We start from the raw sequence: 19,423 nt of genomic DNA, 5'->3' as shown, positions 1-19,423 counted from the left end.
TAGCCCCGGCCTCCGCCTGCGTCAGGGTGAACACTCGAGCTGGAGTCAAGCTGTCCACATTCCCTGGATCTCCTTTCTTCACTGTTGGGCAGTCCTTCTTGAGGTGTCCCACTACCCCGCACACATAACAGGCCTTAGCCCAACATTCGCCCTGATGGCATATTCTGCACCTTGTGCACTCAGGATCGCCTCTCCATGAATCACCGCCTCCCTGACGGCCACCTTGAGTACCCCGACCTCTCCTATCAGGACCAGCAGCGGTCGAAGCATCAGGGGTATTTCTCTTCAGATCATTGGGGCCTCCGCCCCTATCAGAACCAGAATATGGAGGCACCGCCCTGCGGCCCTCCCGCCTTGCTGCACTCTCTCTCCATATCTTATTCTCTGCTTCCTCAGCGGTAAGAGCCTTCTCAACAGCCTGGGCATAAGTTGTCCCCCATGAACTGTTATAATCCTCACATCTCAGGCTATCATAGCATTAAGCCCTCGGATAAATCTGTCCTGCCTAGCTACATCAGTAGGCACAAGATCTGGTGCGAACTTTGCAAGTTTTTCAAACTTCAGGGCATATTCTGTAACTATCGTGCTGCCCTGAACCAGCCCCACGAACTCATTTACCTTTGCTGCCATGATGGCAACATTATCGTATTTCTGACTGAATAGATCCTTGAATCCTTCCCAACTCAGAGTGGTAACATCCTTAGTCTGTGATGCCACATCCCACCAGATACGGGCATTCTCTCTCAGCATATATGTGGCACATGCCACTCTGTCATGTCCTTCTACCCTCATGAAATCCAAGATAGTAGTATTCATAGTCATCCACTGTTTGACCTTCAGTGGATTAGGGCCTCCCTCAAAGATTGGGGGCTACTACTTCCTGAACCGCTCATACAACGACTCCCATCTGTTCCCAACCTCTACTGGCTGTACAACTGGTACCACTGCAGGTGGCACAATAGGGGAAGCACTCCCTGATGGAGGCTGCTATCGCAGAATACGGATCTGCTCATCCTGGTTCTGTAACCGTGCTTGCATGTCTGCCATAAGTTGCTGCCAGTTCTCAGGGACTGGCGGAGGGGTCTGGCCCTGGTCATCATCCCTTGCCTCAGACCTACTACTGGTAAGTCGTACAGATCGTCTTGGACGCATAGCTATCCAAGTTAATCTACAATCAACGATTCGGCGGTCAGGCTATGATGACAGGGTAATAATCCTTCCATGATCCACCATTGGAACTTAAACATTCACCAACAATCAAGATATACCAGTTTATTCAAATATTCATTCACATACACATCAATGCTAATAAGCACGCCTCAATATCACCACACAACAATCAAGGGCCAGGCCCTATCAGTATCTCATGCTCCCTATTAATCAAGCAAATATCAGCATTCATATTCAATTCTAATCATTTAAGCATATAAACACGTATGCACAATTACCAAACCCTGAGTTGAGCTTGACTTTAACGGCGAATGTACATGTCCAGCCAGTCTTCAGAAACCCTTAAAGCTAGGACACTTTGATACCAAGTTGTAACGCCCTGGATAGCCAAGACCGTTACACTATGTATTTATAAAAGTGCAAGACTTGCTAATCAAGTCATTTAATTAGAAATGTGTCACTGAAACTATAATTGAACTAGGGTTAAAAGATTTTGGTCACAAAAGTTGCATTTCATATAATTAAACATTTTAGTACATGGGGTCCCAAAAGAAATAGCGTTTAAAAGACAGTTTACAAAATTTCAGGTTATAGGTACATCTACTAGCCACTCTAAGGGCAAAACAGACATTTAGGCTTTCCTGTCCTGTACCACTCCTCGGTCGTGGTGGCCGAACAACCGACTATGTACATTCAGCCTCAAAGTTCTCCCACTCAGGACTGGTCCATCTTACCCTTGCCTTTACCTGCACCATGTAGCACCCGTGGGCCAAGGCCCAACAAGAAAACAGAATAACAGAGCATAATCATCAATTAAACAATCAGATAACTCAAACTGTATAATCGTATACTTAACAAGAAAAAATATCCATATAATTAGGCATTCAACATACCAAGCTACTCAAATAACATTAATAACCAATTCACATATGATAGACAGGGTCGACGCCCTTAGGTTGCAACCCCAAATCATCCTACTAACTCCGGCCCGCTTAAACCGAGCTCAGTGAATATTAAGCTATCCTCAGCTACTAGTGGTCGAGTCGCGCCATGTGCATAAATATTGATTCCGACACTCTTAGGTTGTTTATCATATGTCCCATGGCATAATACCATCTATGACATCGTGCAGATATAGGGAAACTCTTAGTCCCAACATAATCACATATTCGGGTGCAGTTTTCTTACCTTTAGATTGTAGTAGCTTTGATCAATGATGACAACCCTCAAGCAAGATCCCTTCCGAGCCCTAGCGTCCACCTAGTCATGATCACAAGTTAGAACCATTGCCAAACTTCAATCCCAAAACCTAACCTCGGGACCAATCTCGAGCCCTCGAGAAGCCCTAATTCCACCAAACAGGGTGGTGGAATCAAACCCCGAGCCCCCGAGCAAAAACCCTAAGAAATAACCCAAAAACCCCATTATGGAAACAGGGTAGCGGTACAGGGCCATAAAGAGGGCGCTATAGCGCTACAAGTAGAGCCAAAAAGCTCTGAAACAACAGGGCCTAGCACTGTAGCGCTAGTCATTGGGCGCTACAGCGCTAGTCACAGCACAACCAAACCCAGACTTTCTTCCTTCGATTTTCCCCGAGCCCAACCTCTCCAAAACTCATCCAAACCTCAACCATATCCCAAAACAAGCCTACCAACATCTATAACACATCCCATAAGACCCAACCATATGAAAATCAACCAAATGCACCCCAAGATAAAGAATTCACCATGATTGAGCTTTAAGATCAAAACTTAGCAGAACAACATAAATTCAGGACTTTGAAGCTAGAAATTCTTACCTTTGATGGATGATTTCAACTTAGGTTATCTTCCACACCTTCTTAGCTTTCACTCCTCAAAACCACAGGCTTAATTCCCTAGAATTCCCATCAAAACTCAGCTTAGAACAACCATTTCAACACCAAAAACCAGAACTGAAAAACACCTTGAAACTTACCTCAAATGGACTGAATTACACTTGCTAACTGTTAGGAAAATATGTATTATTGCTCAATGGAAATATGGAAAAACCAATATACAACTCTATGCAAAAATACAATAGACAAGGTAATTGATTAAATAAATATTAGAACTCAATTGCTCAAAATACAAGTAACTAGAAAGATGTAGGAGAAGAAGATTACAAACTCAAGACTATAATAATACAAGTAAATAAGAAGAACAAGAGGAACAAAAGAATGAAAAATACAAACAAACTCTCACACTACCAAAGTGTAGAGTAGTGGGGATCACCAACTTGAACAAGGTTTAAAACCTTTGTCCAAAAACTTATTTCCCCCTATTCTCTAAACACTAAGGGATCTCTCAAGGAAATAGCTTTCTGGAATAATCAAGCCTCAAGGTGTATTTTTCAGCCAAGTGTTTTGTGGATGAAAAATAGTGTGTCTTACAAGTGAGCATTAGGCTCCTATTTATAGAGTTTTGAGACACTCTTTGAATTTCAAATTCCACCAACCCCATGGTTGTTACCAATGATTAATTGGATGTTTTATGGAATTAAAATGGATATTTGGGAGTTACTTGGCTGTTGGAAACGTTCAAAATTGGATAAAAACCGAATTTGTATGAAGCTGTCAGCCACTAGGAACAAGCGTGCGGCCCTTGGTCATTTTCAGCAACCAATTTTTTAGTTTTTTTCCAAAACGTTCCAATTTATTCCCACTTGATTTTGTAACTTCCATACACAATATGGGAGTTAAAATTACATCTCTATCAGCCATTTCTCACATGGCTTTATGAAATCCAATCTCAAATGTGTAACATATAATATACACATTATTGGGTAATATTTGGGAGTTACAAATTTGTAACTGATTTTGTAATTCCAAAATATGTCACATTTAGGCACACACATGTGTCCAATTTTGTGACTCTCAATAATATGTTACAAGGCGTGACAAATCACATTTTGTCACATTATTTAATCTAATATTATATTATATGAAATAATATAACACTAACTCCTCAAGCCAAATCAAGGGGCCAAGTGTGAAGTCTTAGCCTAAAGTTCCTCAGAATTTCAGCCTCAAATTCGAGTAGAAAGGGTGAGAGAAACCTAAACCGTGAGAGAGAAAGCAAGACCTCTATTTTTCCTTATTTCCTTTTCTTTTCCTTTTGTCTCTTTCCTTCCTTCAGACTTCTAAATTTTTCTACATATTCCACTAAAGCAATAAAGCAAAGTAATAGTTATCTCTGATTTTTAAACAAAATGAGCAATTTGCCCTCCCATAATTCCTAAGCCTTTAAATCAATCTAGGGGCATTTTGGTCATTTGCTCCCAATTCCTGCTAATTCCTCAAATGTCTCTAATATTTACTGCTTACTTCCCGACACCTAACTAATCACCAATTATATTTCTCAATATCAAATAGACTCCAATATATTTCCTAAATTCCCAGAAATACCCCCAGGCTCGCCCCGAGCCGGGTATAAATTCCCACTGTGACTTTTTCGCTAGACCGCTCAGTAGGATTGCCTCAAGTCACAAGCTACAAATATATCCACATAATAATGTGGTCTCAACAATTAACACAAATATTTACATTTATGCCCTCAACGGGCCAAAATTACGAATATGCCCTTATAACCTAATCAGGGCCTACATGCATACTAATACACATAGTCATGCATCACATATAGCCAAATAATCATATAAAAATGCTTTCAATCATTTAAATCACATATAATTCAGTTATGCCCTTCCGGCACACTAAACAAGGCCCTTAAGCCTTATTAGTAAATTTGGGTCGTTACAAATGCCTTGGATAAGACATCACACCCCGAATGTATAAGTAGATCATATCGTAGATTACCAGATTCTTGAAAATCCAATGCACTGACTTAATCTTAGGACTCGTTCTTTTGAACATATAATTACAATTATAATCCACTATGACCTAGTCACTATAGTTGTAATTATTTATATGTTCGAGATTTTATAAATGTTTGTATTATTCCAATAATTGTGTAATAAAACAAGCAAGCGACACGATTGTCAAACTAAATGATTTCTACTTCTTTTATTGACAATATAAAATTGCGTTACATGTCCGACATTGTTTTATAAGGGCATAAAACCCAACATGAATAGCATGTTTATTCCACTAATGATTTATAATATTTTGAAAATATAAAAAAATAATATTCACATCCCACATAATGAAAAAGAAAAATATAAAAGAGGCTTTTTGCAACTTTTAAAATATCTCTGTCTCTTCCTTCAACAAAAGCTCTCAGGCTTCAGTAAACCCTAGTCGCCAGGCCTTGTGCCTCTTCCTTTCCTCTTGGCTGGAGCACACCAATGGTGCTTTGGCTGAGAGGCCCTACCCTCGCAACCCTTTCTTTAACAGTGTCTCTCTCTTCATGATGATGTTTGCCTCTACCCATCTCTCTAGATTTTCTGGTGGCTTTTTCTCCTGCCATCTACTTTAATGTTCTACGTTGGGTCGCCAGTGGTTTCTGATCAGTGCATCTGGTGGAGTTGGCAGCTCTGGGGCATCAGCTTTGGGGTGGGTTGTCCTTTCGACTTCTTTGCCAATGATTGTTGGGCAGTTCGGAGTTGTGGTGGTGTTCGGGAGCCGATGGAGATGGGCTTGGGGTTGAGCTGATGGGTCATGGTTGATCCATTATTTGGGTGTTGCCGCCAGGCTTAGTTTTTCTGTTTTTAGTCTTTTTCTTTCTTCTTTTTAGCTTTTGTTTGGGTGTTTGTGTGTAATAATGGGATTTTTCCTCCTTGTCTTTTGAGGACCTTTGACTTTGAGCCATTTTTGTTGGGTCCTTTTCTTACTCAAGTTGCATTTTGGTGGCGTCGTCGATACGATTTTGAGCATGGTAACCCGATTGCAATATCTTATAAAGGCAACCCACTTTGCCTTTGTGCTTTGCACTTGGGTGAAGATTTTGGATATGTATTTCTAATTATCAATGTGTTCTTTTAGGGATAGTTTTTAGTTCTTGGTTAATTTGCTCTATGAGTGTAACGAGCTTGGTAAGCCTTTATTTTGGTCTTCTCCATGTAAGAGATCATGCGACTCGTTAAGCATTACCTAACCTGTATGATCATGGTCCATTTTACCTATTGAATAAAAGCTCTTTTCTCTTAAAAGAAATGTAAAAGATAATACAATAAAAAATTTCCTTACCACTCCTCAAACTTATATATCTTACTTTGGCATCCTATACACCAATTTATCTTTGACTTTCCCGGAGTAGATCAAATCAACTATATTAAAGGGTGACAAATAATCATTTCTCACGTTAATTGATGTCATTTGTAAAAACAAAAACAAAAAAATACAGAAAGAAATTGATAAGAGCAATAAGTGGAAACATTAATTTAACATATAATTAATGGCATCTAGATTCGAGTACGTAGAAAACGGGTGTGGAAAAGGAGTATGTGAAGGTAAGTCAACAAAACCATTATTACTTCTAAAGTATTAAATTTATTTTCTATTTTTTCTAATGTACAATAAATATTTACTCATTCTCAGAATCTGCATTAAAATATTTATAAGCATTAATATACTCTGCAAGTACTAATACTTTGTTCGGCTCCATAATTTATTAAGCTGGTTGACACCATCTGCTGAATTCATGGGCATGTTGATTTTCCAATATTTCCAATACTATAGTATTAAAAAACCATTTGTTTAATTAATAGCAGCGCACCATCCCCACCCACATGAAGATTGAAGTGTGATATAAATTAACATTGGGATTTGGGAAAAATGAAAGAAAATCACTGTAAGAAAGCTCTTCTTTAATCCAAGTATCTTGGCTCTTGGCTCTTGTTACGAGTAATGCAGATTGTTTCAACTCTCCAATCCAAGTATCAAAACTTTTGCTTTCTTTTATTATTGTCGGTTATTTATTCTATGTTAATAACTAAAGCTTGGCAATTGTCTGTAATTTTCTCCACTAACTTAGTTTTAGTTTTGATAATTTATTTTAAAATTAAACATATAATATAATCCACCATCAATTAGCAACAAATTATTTTTTTTTTAAAAAACTAACAAGAAACTTAAATTGAAAATTCACGTATAATATTTAATATTACATTAAACATATAATATATAATCTCTTGTTGTTACTCTCAAATTAAAAAATTAAAACAAACATACACTTAAACAAAAATAAATAAATTATTTAATTAAAATAAGATATTTATTTAAAATTTAGATGACATTGATATAAATTAAATAAAAATAATTAATAAATTATATAAATAAAACGAATCAAATATGTATATTACATGTTGATTGTATCTAGTATATATATATATATATATTTAAAAACAGAATACAATAATAAAATTGAGAAATAAGATTAAAACCCAATCAGACACAAAGGGAGTAAATTGTAGATATTAGAGCATAAATAAGACTATTTACAAAAGATCAAAGAGAACATTTTGGATTTACAAACCATATTATTTTATTTGTTAGAATTGGTTGCAAGTGCCGTCTATAAATTTAATTCTTCAAATTCAGGCCATTGTTAACTTATAATTTGCATTGAAATTAACGTTCCAACAAAAAACATAGTTAGTATCATTTCAACCAAAAAAAAAATACATGGAGAATATCAAAATCAACGGTTTTCTTAGACCAAAAATCATCGGTTTTATGCCTTTGTCTTATAACTTTTATTGGGTAGTTTTACGAAAGTATGGACATTTAACTATTTTTAATACTTTTTGGTATTATTAATTTGAAAGTTGTATTTTTATGAAAATGTTTATACTTTTTTGGACCCTGTATTTTTTTCCATTACTTGTTTAGATCTTGTGTTTTGACAAATTATTTTTTGGACCTTATATTTTGTAAAATTGTTAAATTAGAACCCTAAACCCGATTTTGGTCAATGTTTTCTCAACTAAAATCACAAATAATTTACCAAACTAACAATTCAGAACAAAAATAAAATCATTCTGCTTAAAAACTGTATTGTTATACTCAATTTTTTCTTCATCAAAATTGAGTTTAAGGTTCTATTTTAACCATTTTACAAAACATAGGGTCTAAAAAGTAATTTTTCAAAATACAAGGTCCAAACAAGTAATGAGGAAAAACACATGGTCCAAAAAAGTATAAACCATTTATGAAATTATTTTCTATATATTTGCAAACAAATTTAATTATTTTAATAATTATATTTTCTTTAATTTTAAGTGTAATTTTTTTCTTTATATATATTTTTTATTTTCCTTTTATTTTCCATTATTTTTCATACATATTCCCCTTTCCCTTTTTTTCTTCTTCTTTTTTTTTTTTCACTTTTTCATATTTTTCATTTTTTAATTCATTTTTCATATACAATTTTTTCCCTTCATTTTTTCTTTCTTTTTTGTATGTTATTGTTTTTTCATTTTTCTTCCTTCAGTTCCATTTCTTTCTTTTTTTTCATCCATTTTTTTCTTCTTATTTTCTTATTTTCTTATTTTTATTTTTCCTCCTTCCACCTTCCATTTTCTTTTTTCTTATTTTCCATTAATTTTCTCTTTTTTCACATATATTTTAATATTACATAATTTTTTTTATTATTGTACTCTTTATTACAGTTTTTCTATTATATGTATAAAAAATTCAAATAAATTTTGTTTAGCTTTTTTTTTTTTTTTATGTGGTTTCATTTCTTTATGATTCATTTTGATAACAATAAGCTTCACTTTTACCACCTAAGCTTAGTTAGTTGAATAGCTTAATAGTCTCAAGAGTAAACACTAATATGTTGGTTTCAGTATCTAGAAGACCATCTCTAATGGGAGATGTAAATATTGTGCTATATTTGGTACAAAAAATTAATATGTGATATATTTGATACAATTTTTAGCACTATACTCCAATGCACAATTGTAAAAGTTGATGCAAAAATTAATATTCATTTGATATTTATTAAAAATATAAAACAAAAATAATTTTCTTTTATATTTTATTGTTAATAATTAAAGATAATAAGATAAAAGTCTAGTATTTAATGCTAATAAATAAAGAAAGTATTAAAATAATAAAAATGATATAAAAATAAATAAAAAAGTATATCATTTATGGTGATTCAAAATATGCATCATGTTATATTGTGTGCCAAATTTGACACAACTTTTAGCACGTGCCAAATTTGGCACAACTTTTGGCACACCATTGGAGCAAGTATTTTCTAAAGTAAGCTATATTTTAGCAATATATCACCAATATAGCACTCAATTGGAGATGCTCTAATCATGCATCACCAACAGGTCGCATGACCTTCCTTACTTTGTGTACCAACCACTGTAACCATGGTTCGGCAAGTTTCCCTCCTTAAATAGCCTCCATAATGGTTGGTTGTACCGAGAGGTTTGCCAATTGGTCAGCTACTATCTCCAAATCCAAGGTAGAGATATCGGTCCGGAGTTCCCGCGGAATCTCCCACACCACCATCACATAAGCCATTAGTTGTCCACTTAAGGCGTCCGCCTCCTTGTTGGCCTAGTCTGGGTGGTATAGGATGTTGCAATCACAGTTGAAAAACAGTTCCAATCAATGCCGCTGTCTCATGTTCAATTTCTTCTGAGTGAAAAATATTTTAGGCTTTTATGGTCGATGTAAATATCACAGTGAACCCTATACAGGCAGATTTTGAGAGCAAAAACTACTGCGGCCAGCTCCAAATCATGCGTAGGATAGTATTTCTCATAGTTCTTTAGTTTCCGAGAAGAGCAAGCTATCACCTTGTTGTGTTGCATCAATACTGCTCCTAGCCCTTGCCCTGATGCATCACTATTAATTGTGTATCCCTTAGTGCTGTTGGGAAATGTCAGTACCAGGGCAGTCATCAATCTCTCTTTTAGCTCTTGGAAGCTTTGCTTGCATTTTTCTATCCACTAAAATTTAATATTCATGCAGGTGAGAGCGGTCATCGACGTGGCTATTTTGGAAAATTCTTCCACAATTCGTCAATAATAGCATGCCAATCCCAAAAAGCTCCTGACTTCATGTGCATTCTTCGAAGGTTACCACTAGTTCACGGCTTCAATCTTGGTGGGATCAACCGAAATCCCTTCTCCTGACACAACGTGTCCGAGGAAACTTACTTTCTCCAACCAAAACTTGCACTTTGAGAACTTAGAAGACAACTTCTCTTCCCGCAGGTGCAGCAAGACCAGGTCCAGATGCGTTGCGTGTTCCTCCTTACTCCTTGAATGTATGAGGATATCGTCGATGAATACGATCAAAAACTTATCCAGATGCTCATGAAATACCCTATTCATGAGATCCACGAACGTTGCAGGTGAATTAGTCTGTCCAAAGAACATTACCACGAATTCATAATGACCGTAGTGTATTTGGAAAGCTGTTTTTGGGATATCTAATTCCTTCACCTTCAGTTTGTGGTAACTTGATCGTAAATCGATATTGGAGAATACAGACACTCCTTGCAATTAGTTGAACAAGTCATCAATCCTCGTTAGCGGGTATTGATTCTTGATCGTCACTTTGTTCAACTCTCGATAATCGATGCACAAGACCGGGGCTTCCCATGAGGAATGGTTCAGTCTTATGAATTTCTTCTCTAGCAGCTCATATACAAAAGAGTTACACTTTACAAAAAAATATCAACCTAACTTAATTTGTTCATATACAAAAGAAATTTACATAGTTAGCATGACTGTAGGTTTAGGGTCTCCTCCTTGGTCTACCTTAACCATCACTTTCTAAAAAATATGGTATCAAAATATTGTGTATCCTACCGCTATATCAAACTAGTATCTCCATGTTAGATTCTCCATTGCTATCTTCCTCAGGATCCTCCTTAGAATCTTCCTCAAGATCCTTCTCAGAATCTTCCTCATGATCCTCCTTAAAATCTTCCTCATGATCCTCTACAACCCCAAGATTCCCATCATTGTTAGCTGTGACATGTGTTGCGACTCGATCTTTTTGCTCCATGAGATCATCCACATAACTATCATACCAACGTGACCTCAAGAAAATTGGTCCAAACTCTAACTCTATCGAAGCCTTGAACTTCGATTAGTTCCTAAGAGGGGGTCTTAAGTGCCTTAGAGTGTACCATTGGAACGCATCGCCTCGTAAACTTACACTAGCCAACATAATTCTATACTCCATGGGTATCCCTAAGTCATAAAAGACTAGTGCTAAGGAGTATATCCAATACCAAACATCACGTTTTTCCCCTATACTCTGGTGAAAATCAAAATTTGTAGAGTTGTAAAAGATCAATACTTTAGAGTTCTATATTGAAGGTCATATATTATTGGGGGATCTATAACTACTAGGTTTAATACCTCAGGTTGTTCTGCCATGTAACCTAAACATTATAGGAATGGGTGAGTAAAAATCAAATAGCACACCAAACAAAAAAGTAATACTTATAGTGAGTGCCGGTCTGACTTTGCGACATGTATGAGTTTGTCTGCATAATCAGCTTAACCTAGCTCTGATACGACCTTTGTAATGACCTGAAAACACAACTGAAATAATGCAAAAGACAAAGTTTTCATTTAAAAAGACTTCTTAAAAATCCACATGATTTTTTTTTCTAGAAGTATGCACATACTTAAAACTATTTACAGATACAATCCTTTTAATAGTCAGTGTGAGCCATCAAGTTCTTGAAAATAAAAATAAAAGCAAAATTATCCCACAGTCGGGTCACATGTTCATCTAGCAAGGTAGACTCCAGTGGTCATTGCTTGGCTTTACCCTTGTCCTTACCTACAATTTGAAACAACTAGGTAATAACACTTAGTAAGATCAACTTAACAAACAATAAACTGCATAACAGAAGAGATAAGAATTAATGACCGAGTCACTGAAACAAATAACAGACAATCTTACCAGAATTAGAGTTCTGGATAAATCCGGGTCCTAAGCAAGAAATTTTTAGAATGCCTAAGCATCCTGTTAGTACTAAATCTATACTAATATATAATAACCAGTATAAGTATCAACCTGAAGTCAATAACTAACAACAAGATTTCACCAATTCTGAACTCTAGAAGTAAACTTGGAGATTTCCAATAATAGTGGAGCATACAAACATTATCACATCAAGCATACTTATTTAATAACAAAGACCTAAGTCTCAGTAACATCATTTTAACCATACATTCATGATGAGAGAAAATAACAGCTCACCTTGAGCAATAATGTCATCACGGGTGTAAAAGTGATTACACAGGTTTACAGAGAGTCCTAGATAATACTGGGTGCTCAGGAGTATCTTCTAGATCATCTGTCTCCACTAAGACTCCTAGATAATACATGCATACTCATCTCTTGGCCATTCGTCACAGTCTCGAACCAGACATAATAATAACAATAGGCGGGTTCAAACTACAAGCACATACATACTCATGTCTTGGCCAATTGTCATAGTCTCATATGAGACATAATAACAATAATAGGTAGATTCAAACCAAAATCATAAGAGTTCTCAACTTTTTGGCCAATCTTCATGGTCTCATACCAGACATAGTAACAATAATAGGCATATTCAAACTGCAATCATAAGAGTTCTCAACTCTTTGGCCAATTGTCACGGTCTCATACCAGACATAATAACAACAATAGGCGAATTCAAACCACGTTCACAAGCAGAATCAAACTGCACAACAATGAACACCCATTAGGATAATTGCTCTATGTAAACCTTCTATGACAAGTGTATATATGTGCTTGGGTCCCTTTCTAACACACATTACACAAGTCATTTCATGTTGTAGCCAACAAAATAAAAGTTGACTTACTTGGATTCTTTAGTGCAAAGCAGGATTTCCCTTTTCCAATTGTATTCTTGTTCCGCTTAGCCAATACTATACAAGATACTCGGATTAATTATGGTAATTATAGCTCATTTTTTTTTAATAATTTTGGGCATTCAAGTCTTTATTAACAGTTAATAAGGATTTAAAATCTTTACTCAGTTTAGACCGATAAATTGACCTAAACTCATGGTCCTGAGACTACTACTCTATGTCTCGAGGAGACCTACCTTATGGTCTCGGTATCTAGGCTCCACTCTAATAATAACTCTCCCAACTAAACTGCTAAGGTTTCGATCTTAGTCTAATACTAATACTTACCGGTCGATCAACTTCATTTAAAATTTTAGCCCTTAAATCGGATAAACTAATTAATCTTATAATTTTCTTTTAAGAAAATTAATTGTTTATCAAGTCCAAAATTCTAGAATTTAACCTTTTTTTTAGAAAAATGAAGTAAATTTACTTAATGAGGAATACAACTTAAAAGGATGATCATTATAAGTTAATTGATTATTTAGAAATCCATAATTTATGTTTAGAAAAATAAAGTTTGATTTAATCATTTACTTTAAATTTGAGGGCTTTGGACCCAATTTATATTTCAACAAAATGAATTAATTAGCTAAGAAAAATAATTTCTTTAAATTTCTAAACTAATCCACATCATATCTAAAGTAGTAAATTTTGAGTCATTAAATTTTTTTAAGATAAATCATAAACAATTTATTACTAAGTGTCAAAAATCTCATTTTTACCATGGGTAAGAACTTGTTTCTTTTTAGTTTAAACCCCAAACTTTGGTAATCCATAATTTAAAATTTACTTATCAATTGTTTACCAAAGTTTCTATATTACCACTTTGATATAAAAAAAAAATGTTCTCCCAAATTTTCAGAACAAAATGATCATGTTTACTTAGTGCAACATTTCTCTAAAACTCGAAGATCAAACTGACAAGTTATAATTTTCTAACCCTTTGTATTTTTTTTATAAAACTTTCCAGATTCAATCTTGAATTTCAAATAAAAATGACTTATTTTTCTCAGTAAACTTAATGTTAAAAAATCAGACCTAATACTAAAAATACCAAACTTTCCATACTGCATCATCTTTTTAAAATGATCATAATTTTGTGAATTCAATTTTTTTTGAACCTTTTAAGAGTCTAAAATCATCTACTCTTCCTAAACAATACCATAGTAAAATCAAATTTTAGAGATAACACGTTCAAAGATTTTCTTAACCCTTTGGAAGTCAAAGATTCTCTTATCTAATTAATAATTAAAAGCATGAAATAATCGATGAAATGTAAAATTTTACAATTACTAGGAAAAAGTATATGACAAAAACAAAGTGATATATAGACCTTGATGAAGATTTCCTATGGCGCTTGTCATTGATAAAGAGGCTAAGTATAGACCTTGAAAATAAATATTCTTATTGATTGCTAAACTGTTTTAGAATTAGTACACAATGTATCTATCCAAAATATTTGGAAGATTTTAGTTTATGAATACAATTTTTATCAAATTTTAAATAAACTTTAATTTGTTTTCATTAATCTTTTGTTGATATAGATGGATAAACATTATGAAAATTCTTTAAAAATGGGATGTAATGATAAAAATAGGTAAAAAAAGTAACACAAATATCTAAATAGTAAACTAAAAGATGAAGTACGGCTTTATTTCAATAAAAACATAATAAATATGGAAATATTTTTCCACACAATTAGCTTAAGTTAGAAAAAAATCATAAATTAAGAAATATCTTAAAATATCCATATTTATGAAGAGAAAGAACAGAAAATCCATATCTCACATAATTTCCTCTTAATTTTATCTATTAAGTTTTTTTGCATAAGATTCAATACAGTGAAAAACAATCTCAATATAGTTTGGCACCGTTTGAGAGCTGAGAAGAGGCCTTGAGCTTCCATAGCACTAAGTTGAAAACACCTTTGATAGGAAGGGTAATAGCAGGAAGCAGCCACTAAGGTGACGTTTGGTTGGAGGTAATGAAAACAATGGAATAAAAATAGGAATAGGAATAGGAATAGGAATAGCAATAGAATGAAATAAGAAAGGTAATGTGATTATGTTGTTTGGTTAGAATAATGGAATCAATGATTGAATACTTATTCTTATGTTTGGTTGACTATGGAATGGAATGGAATAAATTTATTTTGGACAAAAATGCCCAAAGTGCTTAAAATATGATTAATAAATTAAAATAAACATACTAAATATATATATATTTATATAGATTTATCAACAATGACGTTACTTTTTTTTCATATATTTTTTTTACAAAATAATATTTAATAATCCTACTTTTTTTAAGCATAATAATTCCACTTTTGAACACTACAAAATATTAAAATTATCAATAAGAATTTATTTTTGTGAAGTATTTTTTTAATGTCAAATGCAATTTACTTTAATTATCACTAAACACTATTTTATATTTTTTAAAAATAAAACAATATAATAACATAAAAATGTTAAACTAAACATTATAACATATTTATATTCTAATAATCAAAAGAGTTTTTGATTACTGTCCATACACATGAAATATCACTAGAAATAGTATAAGTATTCATGTCCAATTACTCAGATCTATGCTCAAAGACAATCTAGTTTGCAAAATTATGAGCATAAAACATTACATCATATCCAAAAGATTATAATTTGTATACTACTGAATGTCAAAGGTAATATAAATTGTCCTGCAAATTGTAGTAGAGCAAAGTGGACTAAACATGATCTTAGAGAGAGCCATCAAGAAGAAGTGTCACCCATTCATCCTTCTCATTATCTGGGACACTGAAAAAGTAAGAAACCATAGCATTATCTTGCATAATCATGCGAGCTACCTTATGACGTTGAGCTGTGGTAAGTGTAGTGGTCCTTTCTAACTCTTTCCCAAGTTGCATATGTTTTTCATTCATGTCTTCACCAATAGCTTTACTCAAACGAATAGAAGCTTTTTCAATTTCTCTTGCGATAATACAAGCTGATTGTGTGAGTGCATCTGAAAGTTCTTCATGATTTACAGCTTTCCTTTTCTTCTTTGAAGACCCATCTGATTGAGTGTGAGATTGAGCACCTCTTGTTGCATCTGAAACAGACATAGATGGCACTTCATCCACATTGTTAGCATAGTTGAAATCATCTTCTCCAAGAGTAGTGTTTTCTTCTTCAGTTTGAAGTTCTTCAACAACATTTGCTGCAGTCTCCACATTTTTTCCAGTTGCACGATCCTTGCCAAAAACCATACATAAGTCATCATACCAAGGGAGTGACTTGATCTTGAAGGGGGCTGCTTCTTTGTGACTTTGCATTTATACAAAATAAAAAAAATCAAATACAAATAAATAAGCAAACCATCCTTGTTATGGATCCATCAACATCATAAGCAAACAATCATTCTTATGGATCCATTAACATCATAAGAAAAATAGCAGACCAAATACTATTATTTGAGTACCTGCAAATATGCTTCCCACACTGACTTTTCTGCAGTAACAGTTTTTCTGTCGTTGTCCCACCCAAATCCGCTACAAAATGGTCCAGTCAACATTTCATGAACCACTTGAAAATGAGTCTTCAAAGTCTTCATTCTAGACTCAATGTGTGGCTTAGCTTGTATATCACATGCAGGCATTCACTCCTTTAATTTCATCTCAAGAGCTCTAAGATGACCTGGCCTGAAATTTCCTTCAGCTTTAAACTTCCCTTCATTATTCAGTTCCATAAGTGCTTCAACCAAGTGTTTGTCTTCATCTTCGCTCCAAAATCTTTTATTTTGTCTTGGACCTCTTCCTTTTGAAGTCTCCATGCTGAAATAAGGTATCAAAATACTGTGAAACTAAAAACTAAAGCTGAAATATTGTAGTTGAATGAAAAAGAAACAAACAGCCAGCAATAAAGAAATAAAAGTGAATGGATATACACACCAATAACAAAACATAAATTTAAAGATAAATTTTCCATTTCAAAGCAAGTGATATAAGTTTTTGGGGTGGTCAATTACACAAACAGTTAAATGAATTGGCATAGCAAAGTGAAACCAAATTTAGAAACCTAGACAATCATTGTGCATTTAATCTAAGAAATAAAAAAAACTAGCTTGCTCTCCTATGTTCTCTCCATTTGTTATACATCTCAAGTGTTAAATGATTTCTAAATGTTGTCCACCCTTCAGAAGCTTCAATACTTCTTATGGATCCATCAGCATCCATGCTATCTTCTTCGTCTCCACTATCACTCTCATTCTCTGGATGCATATCAGTATTATCAGTAGGCATTTATCTCCTAATAAAATTGTGAAGCAAACAACATGCTAAAATGATTCGGTTTTGAGTCTTTATTGGATAGAATGATGGACTCCTAAGAATTGCCCATCTATTCTTAATTGCACCAAAACATCTCTCAATGGCATTCCTAGCAGATGAGTGCTTCATATTAAAAAACTCTTGTGGATTTCTGGGAGGATTCCCATCTTCCCAATGGTTGAGGTGATAGCATTGGCCTCGATATGGAGCAAGAAATCCCTTACAATTAGTATATCCACCATCTACAAGGTAATAATGATCTAAAATAAAATAAAGACAAGGATTAAGTTGTCTCCTAAATGACTTATCCAAAAAAAATGTATAATCTAAACACAAAGCATACCATTTGGAACACACAAACCATTTGTTCTACGTATGGCATCACGTAAAACTCTACCATCTGCTGCAGAGCCTTCCCATCCAGGTAACACATATATGAATTGCATGTCTTGGGAGCATACATCTAAGACATTTGCAGCTATTTCACCTTTTCGAGTACGATATTTTGGTTTATCAGCCATAGGTACTCTCACTCTAATATGAGTTCCATCTAGTGCCCCTAAGCAATTCTACCACATAATAAACAAACTTTTTTTATTAGTATTTCAAACAAATAAAAATTTGTAGTGATTTTTAATTCAAGTAATAAATAATATACCTTGAACCATTTCCACCTTTCATCTGTTGAGTTTTCAACAACCGGCTCAAGTCTTTTCAATAACGCTCCATGTAGTCGAATGATCGAATGTAACACATTGTGAAAAAACTTGCTAATAGTCTCACCAGATCTCATAAATCGAAATCTAATGACTCTATTTTTCACATGATGAGCAATTACATGTAAAAACATGGCCACTTGCAAGTATTTAGATGCTTTTAACCCACCCCTAGTTTCAAGCATTATGCATAAATTGCTAAATGCTTTCCTATTCATCCTAAGTTGATCAAAACATATGACATCACTCTCATAAGCTATTTGATGCATAATTTTCCTATTGACAAAAACATCAAGTATGTATAATTGTCTTCCCAAAGAGCTTGATTCAATACCATGTACAATAATTTTTTCCCATAATTTGAAAAACCACTGCACTACATGCAACACATTCATCCAATGCAAATAAAGAGCCATGATCTTCTTCTTTCTCAAAATTTGTCTCTCACTGACAGTTAAACGAACCATTATCCTACAATGAATATAATCAAGCAAATAAAATTTTAGTTATCAAAATGAACAAATCCAAGTTGATTAATTAGTCCCACTTTTTCTCAGTATTTTGTTGCCAGAAGGCTTTGACAAAATTAATAATAAATGAAGTTCCTTAGATTTAAAAAGGAAACTGTTCAACTACTTAAACTCTTTGGCACAATTTCAAAGCATAAATTTGTTGGTTTACTCTACAATTATATAGTATATTAAAGTCAAATCATATCAACATGTTATATATTTATATATATATAAATATATGTAAATAATGTGTCCAAAATACACCTTAACATGTTTAGTTGTTAAATATTAAACTTGTTATAGCAAAACCCTCCAAAGAATAACTAATTTGCAAGAATTGATTTTGTTGTGAATTTTTTTTTCTTATATAGTTTGCTTCTAAAGTCTCAAGTTGTGATTTAAAATCTTTCTAAAAACAATGATTAACTTGTGTATAGATTTTCATTGCAGTGGCAAAAAATGGAAAACAAATACCAATTGGCAGAAGTGGGCAAGCATAATCCAGAGTTTTTTTTTCTGTCAGAGAATCCAAATTAAAATAATGTTACAAAAATGAGATTAAAATAGTATTTATTTAGATGGGGTCATGAGGCTTTTTGACTTTGATTTAAAACTTGTGGTGTAGATTAGACACATTCATCAACAGAGACACATACACTCCACTCCATGCTCTCTGCTCCAATTAAAACTTGTGGTGAATGAGAATGAGACTCTGTTTTAGTGTTTATTGACCTTTGAGAAGTAGATGTATCCATATATGGGACCCCACAAATAGGTCTTATCTAAGTGGTGATTGGCTAAGAGGTGAAACTCCATCTTGTTTTTTGATTTCTGATTGGTTGGGTGTCTAATGAAGAGTAATTAAGACCCTTTTGTTGTAATGTTTCTTCTTT

At 33.9% G+C, this 19,423-nt stretch overlaps 1 protein-coding gene across 1 annotated transcript; it reads right to left on the bottom strand.

Annotated features, from left to right (window-relative positions):
* Positions 1 to 17,275: 17,275 nt before the first annotated feature.
* LOC133799647 (protein ALP1-like) lies at positions 17,276 to 18,287 on the bottom strand. Its single transcript, XM_062237645.1, has 3 exons — positions 17,961 to 18,287; positions 17,646 to 17,871; positions 17,276 to 17,562 (listed from the first exon to the last, which is right to left on the bottom strand). The coding sequence occupies exons 1-3, from the start codon at positions 18,285 to 18,287 to the stop codon at positions 17,276 to 17,278; spliced, it is 840 nt and encodes a 279-aa protein (XP_062093629.1).
* Positions 18,288 to 19,423: the final 1,136 nt, after the last annotated feature.

The sequence above is a fragment of the Humulus lupulus genome, chromosome 9 (genome assembly GCF_963169125.1).
Source record: "Humulus lupulus chromosome 9, drHumLupu1.1, whole genome shotgun sequence".
Lineage (NCBI taxonomy): Eukaryota > Viridiplantae > Streptophyta > Magnoliopsida > Rosales > Cannabaceae > Humulus > Humulus lupulus.
Note: the sequence above shows the minus strand (reverse complement) of the source record. Positions and strands in the feature narration are given on the sequence as shown.